General features: G+C 42.9%; 1 protein-coding gene across 2 annotated transcripts in view; it reads left to right on the top strand.

Annotated features, from left to right (window-relative positions):
• The window catches only part of CRTC1 (CREB regulated transcription coactivator 1), a 248,706-nt gene that overhangs the window by 181,404 nt on the left and 50,457 nt on the right, over window positions 1-16,845 (top strand). For both annotated transcript variants that reach the window (XM_069738947.1, XM_069738954.1), the window contains exon 10: window positions 5,827-6,069. In XM_069738947.1, the coding sequence (XP_069595048.1) occupies window positions 5,827-6,069 (243 nt within the window). The remainder of the gene's footprint in view (window positions 1-5,826; window positions 6,070-16,845) is intronic.

The following is a 16,845-nucleotide window of genomic DNA, read 5'->3' as shown; positions in this document are numbered from 1 at the left end:
TGCCATATTACAAATAATTGTTGCATACATGGTGTCAATTTAAAAAAAAAAAAAAAAAATTAGTATACAGTATTTATTTTTTATACTCTTGGTGTGGTATCTATGTGGGACTGTACCAATAATTCTAATTATTTATGTATTGTAATGGATTATTATTCATTATTATTATTCTTTCAGTCCCCTTATACCTAGTAATAATCTTTTCCGTGGTCCCTATTGTGTTAATTCACCTTTCTGCATGGTCCCCTGCCACATCATCGTCGCCGGCAGCTTTTTCTCTCTGACAGACATGTGCTGAATAGTGACGTCATTCTGCCACGCCTGTGTCAGACAGGAAACAGAGGATGTATCCCTGCAGCTCCGCTCTGCTTTACTGCCATATTCTCCTGTAGGCAGCGGAGCTGCAGGGATCTCTTTGCCTGCCAGACATGAGGGCAATCTGGCCGTGGACCCCTTAGGGCTGGAGAAACAGACCAGATTGCCCTCATTATTAGCCGTCCTGCAGGGGCCCCCCTCCACCTCAGGGCCCCAGTGCAGCTGCATCAGTGGTATGCCCGCCCTCTGTTGAGGGCCCCATAGAGAATCACAGTGTGTGGATTGGACAGTTCTAACCCTCCAGCAATTCTTCCAATCTGGGTGAACTAATATCTGTTCTAAAAGCTCATCAGAAGTTCCTACCTCAAATAGCGGGTCGGCATGTCATGATGAGATTAGACAGTGCTACAGTAATGCCCTACCTACCTCCCTTACCAGGTCAGCAGATTAACTGTGAATGACCAGTGAAATTATAGACCACCTAGAAGGGTAAGCTCTCTCTCTTTCAGCTATTCATTAAAAGGGGTTATAGAACAGGAGAGCAGACTTCCTCAGTCGCCAGCGTCTGATCCAGTCAGAAAATTGTCTGAATCAGGCGATGTACAACAGCATCATAAAAATATGGTGGAACCCAGTTGTAGATTTATTTGCGACATGTGCAAACGCAAAGACTAGATTGTTTTTTCTTTTGTTCATTTTTACTTTGTAATGTCCAACTGGCATCAAGTCCGGGGGTTAGTAATGGAGAGGTGTCTATCAGACACCGCCATTACTAACCCCACACCAATTTATTAAAAAGCAAAAAAAAAAAAGATCCGACTTAATCCAGCAAATCTGAAGTAGTCCAAAGTAGTAGTAGTCCATAAATGGGAAAAAGCAAGACATAAAAAGAATTAAATGATTAAAAACAAGAAACATTCCCTGATTCACCAATGTATTATTAAATAAAAATACCCGCAGCTCTGATGTAATCCATCGAAGTTCCCATGACGTGCAGCAACCTATTGAGCGTCATTCTCAGACCGACTCATCATAGGTTATGTCTTGCGAGCCATGACTTTACTGAGTTGTTGACATTCTTGGTCGTGAGACATTTCATCCTCAGCATACCCAGCATGCAATTAAGTACAGTGGGCACTGAAAGTATTCAGACCCCTTTAAATTTTTCACTATTTCATTGCAGCCATTTGATACAAAAAAAGTTCATTTTTTTTCTCATTAATGTACACTCTGCACCCCATCTTGACTGAAAAAACTGAAATGTAGTAATTTTTCCAAATTTATTAAAAAAGAAAAGCTGAAATATCACATGGAAATAAGTATTCAGACCCTTTGCTCAGTTGAGTAGAAGCACCTTTTTGACCTAGTACAGGCATGAGTCTTCTTGGGAATGATGCAACAAGTTTTTCACACCTGAATTTGGGGATCCTTTGCCATTGTTCCTTGCAGATCCTCTCCAGTGCCTCCAGGTTGGATGGTGAACGTTGGTGGACAGCCATTGTCAGGTCTCTCCAGAGATGCTCAATTGGGTTTAGGTCAGGGTTCTGGCTGGGCCAGTCAAGAATGGTCACAGAGTTGTTCTGAAGTCACTCCTTTGTTATTTTAGCTGTGTGCTTAGAGTCATTGTCTTGTTGGAAGGTGAACCTTCGGCCAATTCTGAGGTCCAGAGCACTCTGGAAGAGGTTTTCATCCAGGATATCTCTGTACTTCTCCGCGTTCATGTTTCCTTCAATGACAACCAGTCGTCCTGTCCCTGCAGCTGAAAAACTCCTCCATAGCATGATGCTGCCACCATAATGTTTCACTGTTGGGATTGTGTTGGGCAGGTGATGAGCAGTGCCTGGTTTTCTCCACACATACCGCTTAGAATTATCACCAAAAAGGTCTACTTTTTGTCTCATCAGACCAGAGAATCTTATTTCTCATAGTCTGGGAGTCCTCCTTGTGCTTTTTGGCAAACTGTATGCAGGCTTTCATATGTCTTGCACTGAGGAGATGCTTCCGTCGGGCCACTCTGCCATAAAGGCCTGACTGGTGGAGGGCTGCAGTGATAGTTGACTTTGTGGAACTTTCTCCCATCTCCCTACTGCATCTCTGGAGCTCAGCCACAGTGATCTTGGGGTTGTTCTTCACCTCTCTCACCAAGGCAGACTTGGAAGACTTCTGATCGTCCCAAACTTCTTCCATTTTTGGATTATGGAGGCCACTGTGCTCTTATGAACCTTGAGCACTGCAGAAATTCTGTTGTAACCTTGGCCAGATCTGTGTCTTGCCACAATTCTGTCTCTGAGCTCCTTGGCCAGTTCCTTTGACCTCATGATTCTCATCTGGTCTGACATGCATTGTGAGCGGTGAGGTCTTATATAGACAGATGTGTGCCTTTCCAAATCAAATCCTATCAGTTTAATTAAACACAGCTGGACTCCAATGAAGGAGTAGAATCATCTCATAGAGGATCACAATGGAATGGGAGCATGTGACATAAATATGAGTGTCTGAGCAAATGGTCTGAATACTTATGACCATGAGATATTTCAGTTTTTCTTATTTATTAAATTTGCAAAAAATTCTAGTTTTCTTTTTTTTTCAGTCAAGATGGAGTGCAGAGTGTACATTAATGTGAAAAATTAACTTTTTTGAATTTACCAAATGGCTGCAATGAAACAGAGTGAAAAATTTCAAGGGGTCTGAATACTTTGCGTACCCACCTTAACTATATAGGAAAGCACAGAAGATTGCACTTTTTTTTTTTTTTTTATAAAAGGGGAATACTTCCAATATATGTATACCGCGTTATCTAGGTCTCTATGCAGTGGTTTAGGATCTTTCCTGACAGTGCACACTGGGTGCATGATCATATGCACCCAACAATGTCCACAAGTGACTTTGGACTTCGCCTTAGTTTGGGACGCTGCCAGCACATTTTCAGATGATCGTGAGAGTGTTGGTCCCCCACCAAACTTATTGAATTGCGTCGTCAATTGGTAGATCCTGGACAACTTTTTTAATAATCTACGCAGCACATATCTCTGAAAGCACAAACTGGGCACTATGTATTGGCATTAAAATGTCATCTTAACAATTTTCACTCTGCAACATCCATTGCGCACTAATTTCTGGAAAATACCAGTAGGGTCAAAACAATCACTACACCCCTAGATGATTTCAGTGAGTGTAATTTGCAAAACTGGGTTATTTTTTGGGATATTTCTGCTGTTTTGCAAGCTTAGGTGCTCTGAAAATGGTGCCAACAAACTCCTCCAGGAAACTCTTAAAAGGCAAACGTTTTTTCATAAGTCCTATTTAAATGCCGCGGTCAGGTTTACTTGGGTTGTGCCACAATACAACATACTGTTTAATGCTGCAGACAGCTTGTAACTAAATATTTTTGTAAATTTAGTGAATTAAAATGTTTGCCAGTTTAAAAGAAAAGTACCTATGATGTTCCATATGGCACCTTCTAGTGTTACTACTACTGGTCGCTATGTCCGTCCATCTAATTGTCTTTTCTGGCCGAGCATATGCGGTTTCTCCTCTTTCAAATAGCTGTTTAGTATATGCAGGAGGATCCCTCTGTGCACTTCCACCAGTTGAATCTCATACAGGTCACTGAAAGCTGGTATGAGCGGGAAGTGTCTGTGTATAGAGTGACGTTCCCAGCACATCACCAGGGCTTTATCACTTTCTCACCTGTCTCCGATATTATGATAATGAATCAGTGCATCAGGCAGCGGCTCCCTTGTTTCCTTGTAGTTATGATGAATTTGTCATGACCGCTGCTCAAATCATTACAACTGTTGCACTGTCAGTAGTAACTGAGAGAACAAGGTGGCTGCTATCTGCTTCACTGATTTGTGCTCCACACATGCCCCTTCCATGCCTCTCACACTGGCCACTGCTATCTGTCTCCTCTATGGTCCTGACTTTCCTCCCACATGTGTATTACCGTACATTCTTGACAGCTCCCAAGGTCCTGGTCTCTCTTCCTTGCAGTCAGGAGCAGAGGCAGTAAAACAGGCAGTGGTTTCTTTCCCTTATCACTCCCTGCTGGCAGTCCAGAGCCCAGCAGTTGTAATTAGTTTGTCATCTGACTGCTGTGCTATGCAGAGGCAGAGATCGAGATCACAGAGCTCACTTCAATACACTGCCATAGTGCAGCAGTTAAAGGGAACCTGACAGCAGGATTTTGCTAAGTTAACTACAGACACTGTCAGGTTGGCGCTGTTAATCTGATTAAAATGATACCTAGGGTGAAGAAATCTGTCTTGTGGTTCTTGTGTAATCAGAGTTAAAAGTTTTCACTTAATGAGATTCTCGTGCTTTGGGGCAGGACTGTAGTCAGTCTTATCTTCCTGCTCTAAAAGCCAGAAAAATCAAGGAAAGGCCTGCCCACAGGCCACCTTAAACTTCTAATTAAGGCCTCTTTCACACTTCCATATTTAAGCTCCTGTCACAATCCGTCGATTTTTGAAAAAACAGGATCCAGCAAATTTTTCTGCTGGATCCTGTTTTTTCCCATAGACTATTAGCGACGGATTGTGACGGATGGCCATCAGTTGCATCCGTCGTGCACTGGATCCGTCGGAATCCCCACTGTCCGTCGGGCGGAGACAACGCACAGAGGAACGTTTTTTTCTGCACGTCGGAAAATCGATCAGTGACGGATCCTGCGCTGCCCGTCATTGGCTATAATGGAAGCCTATGGACGCAGGATCCGTCCCTGACTGTCAAAAGCAGGAATCCAGAGACGGGTTCCGTCTTTTGAAACTGAGCATGCGCGGAAGAATTTCCAGTCAGGGAAATTCTCTTTCGCTCTCTCGCTCTTTTTACTCTTGATACTGTCTGCAAGATATAATGTTAAAAATAAAAAAATTCTTACCTTCCAGCGTCCCGCTCAGCGTTACCGATGCTCGCGGCAGCTAGCGTTCCCAGTAATGCATTGCGAAATGACCCGATAACGTTGCGGTCTCGCAACACCATTACGTCATCAGAGGTTATTGCACGCAAGGCATTACTGGGAACGGGAGCTGCCGGCAGCATTGCAACCATCGGTAATGCTGAGCGGGACGCCGCAAGGTAAGAATATTGCGATTTTTTTGATTTTTTTTTTAATTATTTTTAACCTGGGTTGTGTTGTGTATGCGTTTTCGCAGCGGAAAACTGCTGCGAAGATGCATACACAACAGGTGCACATAGCCTCGACGGATCCATCAATCTTCACGTGATCAATCATTTCAACATTTTGACGGATCCTGTGCAGATTGTAAAAACGGAAGTGTGAAAGAAGCCTAACAGTGCATTAACACATACATACCACTGAACCAGCATGTCCTTGTAAATTATGCCGCCTTAAGAGTAGCCAGCTGAAAGGGTTAACAAGTTCTTTTGAAATGTTTTGTGTGATAGTTATTTTAGTTTATGGCTTTTTTGTCAGTATTACAATATGTAAATGTCATAATTTGTTTGTCCTTTTGACAAGTTAAGTGTATTGGTGTTTTTTTACTTTCATAGGCCGCAGCAATGGATGCCTTGTCTCTTGAACAACAACTGCCCCCCTACACTTTTTTTACGCAATCAGCATCACCGCAACAATCCCAAGTGCCAAGCGGCCTTTCCCAAACCTCATTAATGCAGGGCTCTGGTTTACAAAGAGGAACACAGCTCCCACCTCTTACTGTTAAAATATCAACTACAGTCCCTCAGTCACCACCTGGCATTCAAACTCCATCATCGTTGGCTATTGATATCAATTCGGTAAGTGTGTTAGAACATGCTGTTGATTTTTATATGGTTTTATTTAGTTTTATATACCGTATATACTCATGTATAAGCCAAATTTTTCGGCACACTTTTTGTGTTGAAAACTCCCCCTTGGCTTATGCACGAGTCATTGTCCCAGAAGACTGCGGAGGAGGGGGAGCAGAGGAACAGGAGGTCACAAAGGCAGGAAGCGGCGGCTGCGACTAAAGCTTGTGCCTGCTTCTAAAGAGCAATGAATATTCACTGCACTGGCAATTAATACTCATTTCTCTTATAGTACGCACAATTGCTGCTTCCAGCAGCTGCAAGGCTGTCATAGGTGTCTCCTCATTATGGTAATGAATATTCACCTCTTTCCACTCCTATAGATGTGGAGAGAGGTGAATATTCATTCCCTTAATGAGCAAGGACCGCAGGAGCTGCTGGCACCGGAATGATATGCTGCAAGGGCGCGCATGGATGGTAAGTAGGGTGTTTTGGGTATTTTTTATGCTTTTCTCATGGAAGCCATACATGCAAGGATAGGGATGAGAAACCATGTATACAAGGATAGGAATGAGGAGCCTGCAGACAGGGATGGGGATGAAGAACCATGCACACCAGGATGGGGAGGAGAGGACAATGCATACCCGGCTTATAGTTGAGTCAATAAGTTTTCCCAGTTTTTTGTGGCACAATTAGGTGCCTCGGCTTATATACGAGTATATACGGTAGTTAAAAGTTCTTTGCTTTGGCTAATAAGAATGGCACATGAGTGTTTTTTTCAACTGTGATCAACATTATTGGCAGATTTGTTTTATTTGAAAAAGCCCATCTCTTCAAAATTAAGTGTATCTGTACTATGTATCAATGGAATATTGTATTAGCTTTTCCAAATACATTCAACAAAGAATCAGCTAGTCGTCATACATGATGTAATTTCAGAAAAAAATGGAGAAATATAGTACATGACATGGATAGGATTAAAGATGATCTTTAATCAATTTCATAATTTTAAACTGTCCACTTCACGGAACAGTGGCTGATGAGCTGAATAAACAATTTATTTTTATTTTTTTCATTTTTCCTCTCCGTTAGGCTGGAGTCACACTAGCGCATAAAAAAATCGGTCCAATGTTAATCCAGAAAAGTAGGATGGGTGTCATGCAATTACAATGCGATTTTTCTCAACTAGTATCCATATGACATGCATAATCTTTTCCATGCTGTAGTTCTGTATTTAATTTTGAAGCTAGTTTTCTAACTAATAAAGCAATCATATATACAGATATAGGTAGAATAGATAAATACAATAGATAGAATAGAACGATGTCCGTGAGATAAATAATTAGTGTTGTGCATGTGAAAGGTACTAAAGGGTGCTAGTTTATTATATCGAGGGGGCTTGTGATATTACATTTCTACCTGACACCTATTTATCTAGTCTATATCTCTATTCTAACTGTTCGGGCTGTGAATTTACTGTATAAGGCAGATGAAATGTCTGATTTTTTTTTGAGATGTGCAGAAAAAAAAACGGGCACCACATGAAGGGTCCGAATGTCATGCGATTTTTTTTTTTTTTTCTCGCACCCATTGACTTGCATTGACGAGTGGGCTCCAATTCTCGCAGACATTTGCAGCATGTTACAAATTTTTTTGTCAGTGCGATCAGAGCTGAGTAGAAAGCTTCTCATTTAATAACATTGGTCAGAATGCAATGCAGTGTTTTCTCGTATTGCATGCCTCCATATTATAAGCCAGTGTGAGCGAACCTTTACAGAGATATTGTCTTGTAAACTTTAGGTTATAATTTAAATCTAAGTCTCTGTGGATGTGAACATTTTTCCCCTTTGACACTGACCAATCCTAATCAGGCAGCAACATACTGGGGGGGGGGGGTAGAAGAACACGCCCCTCAATAATCTCAGAATCTCAGGAAGTGCTGAGCACGGGACTAGCGGTGGATACTGCGTCCTTCATCTAACTTCCTGAGATTCTGTGCTATCTTCCGTCATATCCGGACAGTCCTACATTTAGGGGAATTTTGAATTCTACTAAACGACCCATAAACCTTATAAGTACTCTCCTCAGGTACATTGATGAAGGTCGAACCAGACCGAAACGTCTACTGTATGTACTTGTTTTCATTAAATCTTCACTGCACCAAGTGACCTGTGTGTGCCAAGTTTATCTACTAAGTCTGTAATCAAAGGCACTGAGACCAGTGAGGAGAGCAAAGTGCTCTGAGTGCAGCCGAATTAATTGTGATTGCAAATGCTTTTCAACTCATGACAGTCAATGTGTGGGGAGGAGCATTACAGCAGGACTGAGCTTTGTCTGAATGCAAACACTTCTGTGAAAGCTGAAGCTTTCTAGTAATCACACTTTACTACTTTGTTCTGCTCTGGTCTCTTTGTATAGCACACAGAGCAGTGTCCTTGCATGCCTAAAGGCCCCATCACACTTAGCGACGCTAAAGCGATCCCGACAACGATACGACCTGTCAGGGATCGTTGCTGCGATGCGGCGGACTGTAGCTACCTGTAGAACGATGCTATTTCATGATGATTCAATGGGACGTCCTGTCAACGAGGTCGTTGGTAAGGTGTCAAACACAGCGATGTGTGCTGCCCAGCGGGACCTCAACGATCAAAAAATGGCCCAGGCCATTCCGACACGACCAGCGATCTCACAGCAGGGGCCTGATCGCTGCTACGTGTCACACATAGCGAGATCGCTACTGAGATCGCTGTTGCGTCACAAAACTTGTGACTCAGCAGCGATCTCGCTAGCGATCTCGCTATGTGTGACAGGGCCTTTACAGTTACTAACCTGCTCTGGTTTCCTCCCACACTCCAAAGACATAGTGATAGAGAATTTAGGTTTTGAGCCCCAACAGTAAAGTGCTGTGAAATTAGTGGCCTAAGTGAGTAAAATAAATACAACTGTTGCAAGGTACACCTAGCCATAACACTTGGTTACACAACCTTTGGCAACAATTGCAGCCTCTAACCTTTTTTTTCTTCTATAAGCTTGTGCTTAATCTCTTTTTAATTGCATGGTTTCCTCTCCTAATAGCCAATTTCACCTAAATATGTTTAATTAGTTTACGATCTATACTTATTGCTGGCCAATTTAACCCCTTACTGACTTAGATATTGGGTACATCATATGCCAGCTCCTTGACTTTGATGCGTCTTTGAGGGTGTGCGCACATGTTCAGGTTTTTTCGCGATAACGCATACATATGCATCCTATCATTTAGAATGCATTCTGCAATTTTTGTGCACATGATGCGTTTTTTCCACCAAAAAAAAGCAGCATGCTCATTAAACTTGCGGATTTTTTGCGTTTTTCGCGCTATTTAATGCATTAGGGAAAAAAACGCATAAAAAAGCGCAAAAATGCGAAAAACGCACGCGGATTTCTGGCAGAAATGTCTGTTTTTTGTCAGGAAATTTCTGCAAGAAATCTTGACGTGTGCACATACCCTGACAGTGGCAATTTACAGCACACCAGCCGGACTCTGGTAATGCGCCGTGCACCTCTCTGAGGCCAGGATGTGTACACCAGGCTGCAGAGGATCAATGATGAAAGCTGAAGAAGCTGTGCACATGTGCGAGGTAAGTATAGTGCTCGCGATGTCTCCGGTGCTTGCAAATTGTTATCACGCCAACAGGAGCGTGATAACATGCTAAGTGGGCCGAATTGTCTGGGGACTCATAACGCCCCCTCGACTACTCAATCCCTCATTTGCATATCATAAGCAGAATTTAAAAATACTTTTTCTGAAGATCTATTTATGTATGTAATGTATTACATGGACTGTTAGACAGGGAATTTTTATATGTACACACAACTGCTGGTGATTCTGGGGGCACGGGGACTTGACAGGTTCCCTTTAAAAGAACCCAAGGCTGTTGTGATTCTGGGGGCACGGGGACTTGACAGGTTCCCTTTAAAAGAACCCATGGCTGTTGTTTTTTGGCACAAAGTTAGAGGAGGTTATGTTTTTATAAAACTGGAAAATTTTCATCACCGGGCCTTTCCTAACAATGATGGCGAACAAGCCCATAACCCTAACAGGCTAATTAAGGTCTGAAACCTTAGTCAAAGTTATCTGAGCACACAAATCTCCAAGAGTGCCTAAAGTTTCCCCTGTGCCTGTCACGATGATACTCCTGTGAAAACTAGCCCGTCGCTGGCATTTATGGAAGACCTCAATTTTTGTTATATACAGCAATACTGTGGCATTGCTTTAAATAGATCAGATGATCGCAGATTCAAATCACCTAAAGGAACTACGGTAATAAATATAGTGAAAAGTAAAAAACAAATATTTGAAAAAATATGAAAACATCAATTGTAAAAGCTCCAATCACCTAGTATTTATAAGCTAATTAAAGTCATCTCCGTGCTGACAAAAAGTGGGCAGGTGAGTCTAATTAATCAAAGGGTAGGCCGGTTTTACATATTAATACTTTTTTTTTTTTTTGCTGACAATTAGTCCACAAAATTAAAGGATATGAGACAAGGACCATTTATTATAAATTAATGTTGGAATCTAATCTAATTCTAATCTAACACCTGATGTTGTATTCCTTTTTGTACGTATTAATTCACCAATAGAGATAATTTTAATAGTTTTTTGGTGGCAGAACTTTTTCTGTAAAGAATAATAGAGACACACATAGGAGCGTTGATTAGAGAAATGTCAAAAACAAATCTGATTACGTTCAGAACATTCAGGAAACACAAACTTAAGGCTCAGGTAATCATTCAGATATTCAAACAAATCAACTGCCATTTCTCTGTTGCCTTCCTATATCAGGAGGAGGTCGTCTATATAGCGAACGTACCACCTGATATGGGAAAGGGTTGGTGTCAAAGTATACAAAAAATTCCTCCCATCTAGATTGGCGTCAGGGAATATAAAAAACTGTATGAAAGAGACATTAGTCTTATTTTATGAAAGCTGAACAGATGGTGCCCTGATTGGTGCTTTGTCCTTGTTTTCAAGATTGTATCTTTTTTTTGGTTCCAGGTTTTTAGGACTTATTTTTTCTGATGTACTCAATATTTAAGGGTGCAATAATGTTGACCATAACTGTATTAATGTACTTCCCTTTGATTAAACATCTGCTGTGGGATTCATATGATAAAGGGTTCAGTATGTACCGTATTTTTCGGACTACAAGACGCACTTTTTTCCCCAAAAATGTTAGGGGAAAATGGGGGTGCGTCTTGTAGTCGCAATATACTCACAAATCATGCGGCAGCGGCCCCGATGCAGCCTCCCTCCCCATGCTGGTGCGGCTGTGGCTGTGCTGCGGGCAGGGGCTGTGCTGTGGGGCTGCGGGGCTGTGGCAGCAGCTTTCTGGGCTCAGTGGGGGCTCCGACGGCATTTCGAAAAAGCCCGGTGGCCCCCCGCTCATCCGTTAATGGCATGTTGTAGTGGCCTCTGAGAACATGGGCGCAGGGAAAATGGCCGCCGGGCCGGCGCACGCTCAGATTCAAATCTCGTCAACGAGATCTCATCTCCTGAGATCTCGGCAACAAGATCTGAATCTGAGCTTGCGCCAGCCGGCGGCCATTTTCCCGGTGCCCATGTTCTCGGAGGCCACCGCAACATGGCCATGCCATTAACGGATGAGCGGGGGGGGCCACCGGGCTTTGACGAAATGCCGTCGGAACCCTCACTGAGCCCAAAGAGCTGCTGCCACAGCCAAACAGCACAGCCACTGCCCCGGAGCAGAGCACAGCCACTGCTCCGGAGCCCAGCCACTGCCCCGGAGCAGAGCCCAGCCACTGCTCCAGAGCCCAGCCACTGCCCCGGAGCAGAGCCCTGCCCCGGAGCCCAGCCACTGTTCTGGAGCAGAGCACAGCCCCTGCCCCGGAGCACAGAGCCTCCACCCCTGCCCAAGCACAGAGCACCAGCCTGGGATGGGATTTCCTGGAGGCCAACGCACCAGCCTGGACCACCAAAAGACCCCTGTGACCACTTCTCCACCTGTGCCGATCCCTTCACTGGTAAGCTGAATTCGGACTGTAAGACGTACCGCCATTTGAAACATTTTTTTTTTCCCTTATTTTTATTCTAAAAATTTGGGTGCGTCTTATGGTCCGGTGCGTCTTATAGTCCGAAAAATACGGTATATAACATTGCAAACTCAAGAAATCAAAGGTGGTGTTATTCCTCGATATGTGACCTACTTATCGACAACCATAGAGGTCTTCTGTAGACTTCTGGTTGTCATGCCAACCCATTGGCGACCCGCGGTCATGTGACATAGACGTCGATGGGCGGGATTTCTGGCGCGTTTGCCGGAAGTGTTTGTTAAATGCCGCTGTCAGTTTGGCAGTGGTATTTAACGGGTTAACAGCCACGGGTGGTGCGGTCACATGTCAGCTGTTCAAAACCGCTGACGTGTACCAGAAAAGATGTGGGCTTAGCGCCGAAGCCCTCATCAAAGGGAGGGAGTCCGACATCAGCGTGCTAGTACGCCTGATGTTGCAAAGGGGTTAAAAGGAAAAAGTCATGGATATAGGAGAGTTTGTTACACTCTGCCCATGAATTCCAGAGGACACAGTTGAGAGACAGAAGGCATGCATTAATGAGATTCGCAGGGTTTGAGTGTAACAGGGGAGGAGTTAAACTTACTATTGCAAGAAGGGCCAGGGTTAGTAGAGATATCGCCTGTGACTAGGAGAAGGAGACTAGAGAGTGTGCAGATGAGAGAGCATCTTTTAGGCCGGTTTCACACGTCAGTGGCTCCGGTACATGAGGTGACAGTTTCCTCATGTGCCGGAGACACTGACTCACGTAGACACATTAAAATCAATGTGTCTCTGCACATGTCAGCGTGTTTTCACGGACCGTGTGTCAATTTTGAAAACACTGAGACATGTCAGTGTTCGTGGGAGCACACGTATTACACGGACCCAATAAGGTCAATGGGTCAGTGTAAAACACGTACCGCACACGGATGTTGTCCGTGTGCAGTCCGTGTGCCGTGCAGGAGACAGCGCTGTCCCCCCCGCGTGGTGCTGAAGCCGCTAATCATTTCTTCTCTCCAGCATCGTTCGCTGGAGAGAAGATATGAAAACTTTTTTTTGTGTGTTTAAAAAAAAAGATTCCTGTCCCCAACCCCCTCCCACCCCCTGTGCGCCCCCCGCTTTTAATAAAATACTTACCCGGCTCCCTCGCTGGCGCTGCTTCCTGTCCTCGCTGCAGCTTCTCCTGTATGAGCGGTGCCGCCCATTACAGTGATGAATATGCGGCTCCACCCCTATGGGGGGAGAAGCTGCGGCGAGGACAGGAAGCAGCGCCAGCGAGGGGTATTTTATTAACAGCGGGGGGCAGTGGGGGCGCACAGGGGGTGGGAGGGGTTGGGGACAGGAATCTTTTTTTTTTTTTTTTTTTTTTTTTTAACACAAACAAAAAAGTTTTCATATCTTCTCTCCAGCGAACGATGCTGGAGAGAAGAAATGATTAGCGGCTTCAGCACCAGATGTAGGGGACAGCGCTTAACTCTAACGCTGTCTCCTGCACGGTCCATGTGGTCCTCAGTTGGCACACGGATGCCTCTCACATAAACACACAGACACGGATAATTCCGGTACCGGTATTATCTGGCCGTATGAGACTGGCCTTATGTTGTATAGTGGTATAAAAAATTAATTTAATTAAAGAAAACCTTTATTAAAAAAAAAAAAGGATTTCACTCTGATACCTTATTAGATTTATATTACTGGGTTAAATCATTTTTGCGAAACATCAACTTCAATTGACAAGAATGGCCAAAACTACAATTTCTAGTTGTGGTATAATCAGCATGACTTAAAAGGATCATGTGACATATTTTAGTAATAGAATAGTAGTATATAGTACAATGATGTGCTAAAAAGGTTTTTTTTTTTAGTAGTAAAGCTGCAAATTATGTGGAAATGAAATGCTGTACATCAAGGGGAAATGATTGGATTTCAAAATATTGGTCTGTCTCAGTTGATCATCAAACTGTGGTTTGTGTAGGACTGGAAATACTAGATGCCATAATATCATAATATTTACCACTGGCCCTGATTTTTTATTTTAACAACTTCTGTTGATGTCTATGGTATACTCTAGTTAGCTGTATAGTTTGGTTTAAAGTCTATATGAGTTTGTTAGAACTAAGCACACTATTTACCATAATCCTAATTTTCGTACTATCTGTTTTTAGCCTTTGTCATGTTATGTCCACCCACCGTGAACATAAACACGCTAACAGCGGCATTTAACCGGTGCTTCCGGCCATCCGACCGGAAATGAGCGCATCGCTGACCCCCGTCACATTATCGGGGGTCAACAATGCATCAGAATGGTAGCCATAGAGGTCCTTGAGACCTCTATGCTTACTGATCCCGGTTAGCTGTGAGCGCCACCCTGTGGTTGGCGCTCATAGCAGACCTGCATTTCTACTGCATGGCAGCGATCTGATAATCACTGCTATGTAGCAGAGGCGATCATGCTGTGCCTGCTTCTAGCCTCTGGAGGCTATTGAAGCTTGGCAAAAGTAAAAAAAAAAAAAAAAAGTTTAAAAAAAATGTGAAAAAAATTAAAAAAAATATAAAAGTTTAAATCACCCCCTTTCTCCCCATACTAAATAAATAAATAAAAAAATCAAACCTACACATATTTAGTATCGCCGTATTTAGAATCGCACGATCTATCAATAAAAAAAACGGCGTAGTGAGAAAAAAATTTGAAATGCCAGAATTATGTTTTTTGAGTCGGCGCGACATTGCATTAAAATGCAATAACGGGCGATCAAAAGAACGTATCTGCACCAAAATGGTATCACTAAAAAAGCCAGATCGGCGCGCAAAAAATAAGCCCACAACCGACCCCAGATCATGAAAAATGGAGACGCTACGGGTATCGGAAAATGGCACAATTTTTTTTTTTATTTTATTTTTAGCAAAGTTTTGAATTTTTTTTCCACCACTTAGATAAAAGAGAACCTAGACATGTTTGGTGTCTATGAACTCGTAATGACCTGGAGAATCCTAATGGTAGGTCAGTTTTAGCACTTAGTGAACCTAGCAAAAAAGCCAAGTCTTCTAGTACACGACATGCTAAATCCAATCATGTCGTTCAAAAGTACAACTTGTTTCACAATAAATAAGCCCTCACATGGCCATATTGACGGAAAAATAAAAAAGTTATGGCTCTGGTAAGGAGGGGAGCGAAAAACGAACATGGAAAAACGGAAAATCCCAAGGTCATGAAGGGGTTAAAGAATTGTTGTCACTTTGTTCATGATACGTTGGACTATATATTTTTTTGCTGATATCTGGGGAAAATGTGAAGCAAAAATAGGAAATGCGTGTCAGTTTTCAACCTCCTAATATAGATGATTAAGTCTCGCGCCTGCGTGTACGCACGGCCCAGGATTCCCAGCCTCGCAGTGTGAATAAATCAGAAGACTGCAGGGCTGGGAATCTTGGGTCGTGCGTACACCCAGGCGCGAGAATGAAGACATCATGTGATGTCAGTGGAAGGGAAGCGCTAACTTTGCATGCCCGAGAAAAAAAATTACAGCGCAGGCGCTGGGGACATAACTGAACGCTGAGGAGGGGGCGCCCAGGGGAAAGGAGGAAATGACTGATGGCTGGGAGGAAAGACCTGCCCCCTTGACAAACTACAGGTATGGAGGGCAAATTATAAAAACGATTCTTTAAGCGGTGGAAGGGACCCCAACTAAAAGAGCCACCTTGACAGAATGCAGCATTAGTGCTGCACAAGGTGGCTCTTTTAGTTACAAACGCCTGGGGGGGGAAGGGTGACAGGTTCCCTTTAAAGTAGAGGACAGATGTCTCAAGAAGATTTTAGATCCTCTTTTTTTTTTTTTTTTTTCTTTCGCAATTGCATAAAAGCCAATTGTTAAAGTTTTCAGTGTAGGATGTCCTGGAAATGTTCTATAATAGGATATGCAATTATTTATCAAAGCAAATGGGTAAATAGCACGGAGAGGTCCTCTTTAACACTTTCACTGCCAAGACAAATTTCACGATCGTTATTTCCACTAAACTAAAGTTGTGTATAAAAAAAAAATCTAGCATATTTGTAACAAAATGAAACACAGCACTTTTAGTCTTCAGTTCGTTTACACCAAAGGTTAAAAATTAGTAACAAACATTAATTTTGTGCACTTTTCTTTGATCTAAAAGTCTGACCAAAGTAGAGCCTTATGGGTCCACAGTCTTGTAAAAATAACTGTTCAGAGTGTGTGGGGGTACATTATCCTTTACCCAGGTTACATTGCCAAAGAACATACTGCTGCTATATCGAAGCATGATGCAGTGAATGAGGTTGTATTGCGACTTGTCATGGGCGCCATCCTTTGCAGGTTGCAATGCTTCCATTTTCACCTGTATTAAGCTGCGATGTAACGAGTACCTAGCGTTCTTTGTCCTCTAGACCTCAAACACTGCCATAATAGTAATAATAAATTTTTATTTGTATAGCGCCAACATATTCCGCAGCACTTTACATTATAGAGTGGATTTGTACAGAAAATAGACATTACAGCATAACAATAAACACAGATCAAAACAGATACCAAGAGGAGTGAGGGCCCTGCTCGCAAGCTTGTAATTCCATGAGGAAAAAGGGGAGACACGAGATGTGGATGGTAACAATTGCTTTAGTTGTTCGGACCAGCCATAGTGTAAGGATCGGGTGTTCATGTAAAGCTGCATGAACCGGTTATCAGCCTAATTATGTAACAGTACAGATACAGAGGG

This window comes from Ranitomeya imitator, chromosome 1 (assembly GCF_032444005.1).
Source record: "Ranitomeya imitator isolate aRanImi1 chromosome 1, aRanImi1.pri, whole genome shotgun sequence".
Lineage (NCBI taxonomy): Eukaryota > Metazoa > Chordata > Amphibia > Anura > Dendrobatidae > Ranitomeya > Ranitomeya imitator.
Note: the sequence above shows the minus strand (reverse complement) of the source record. Positions and strands in the feature narration are given on the sequence as shown.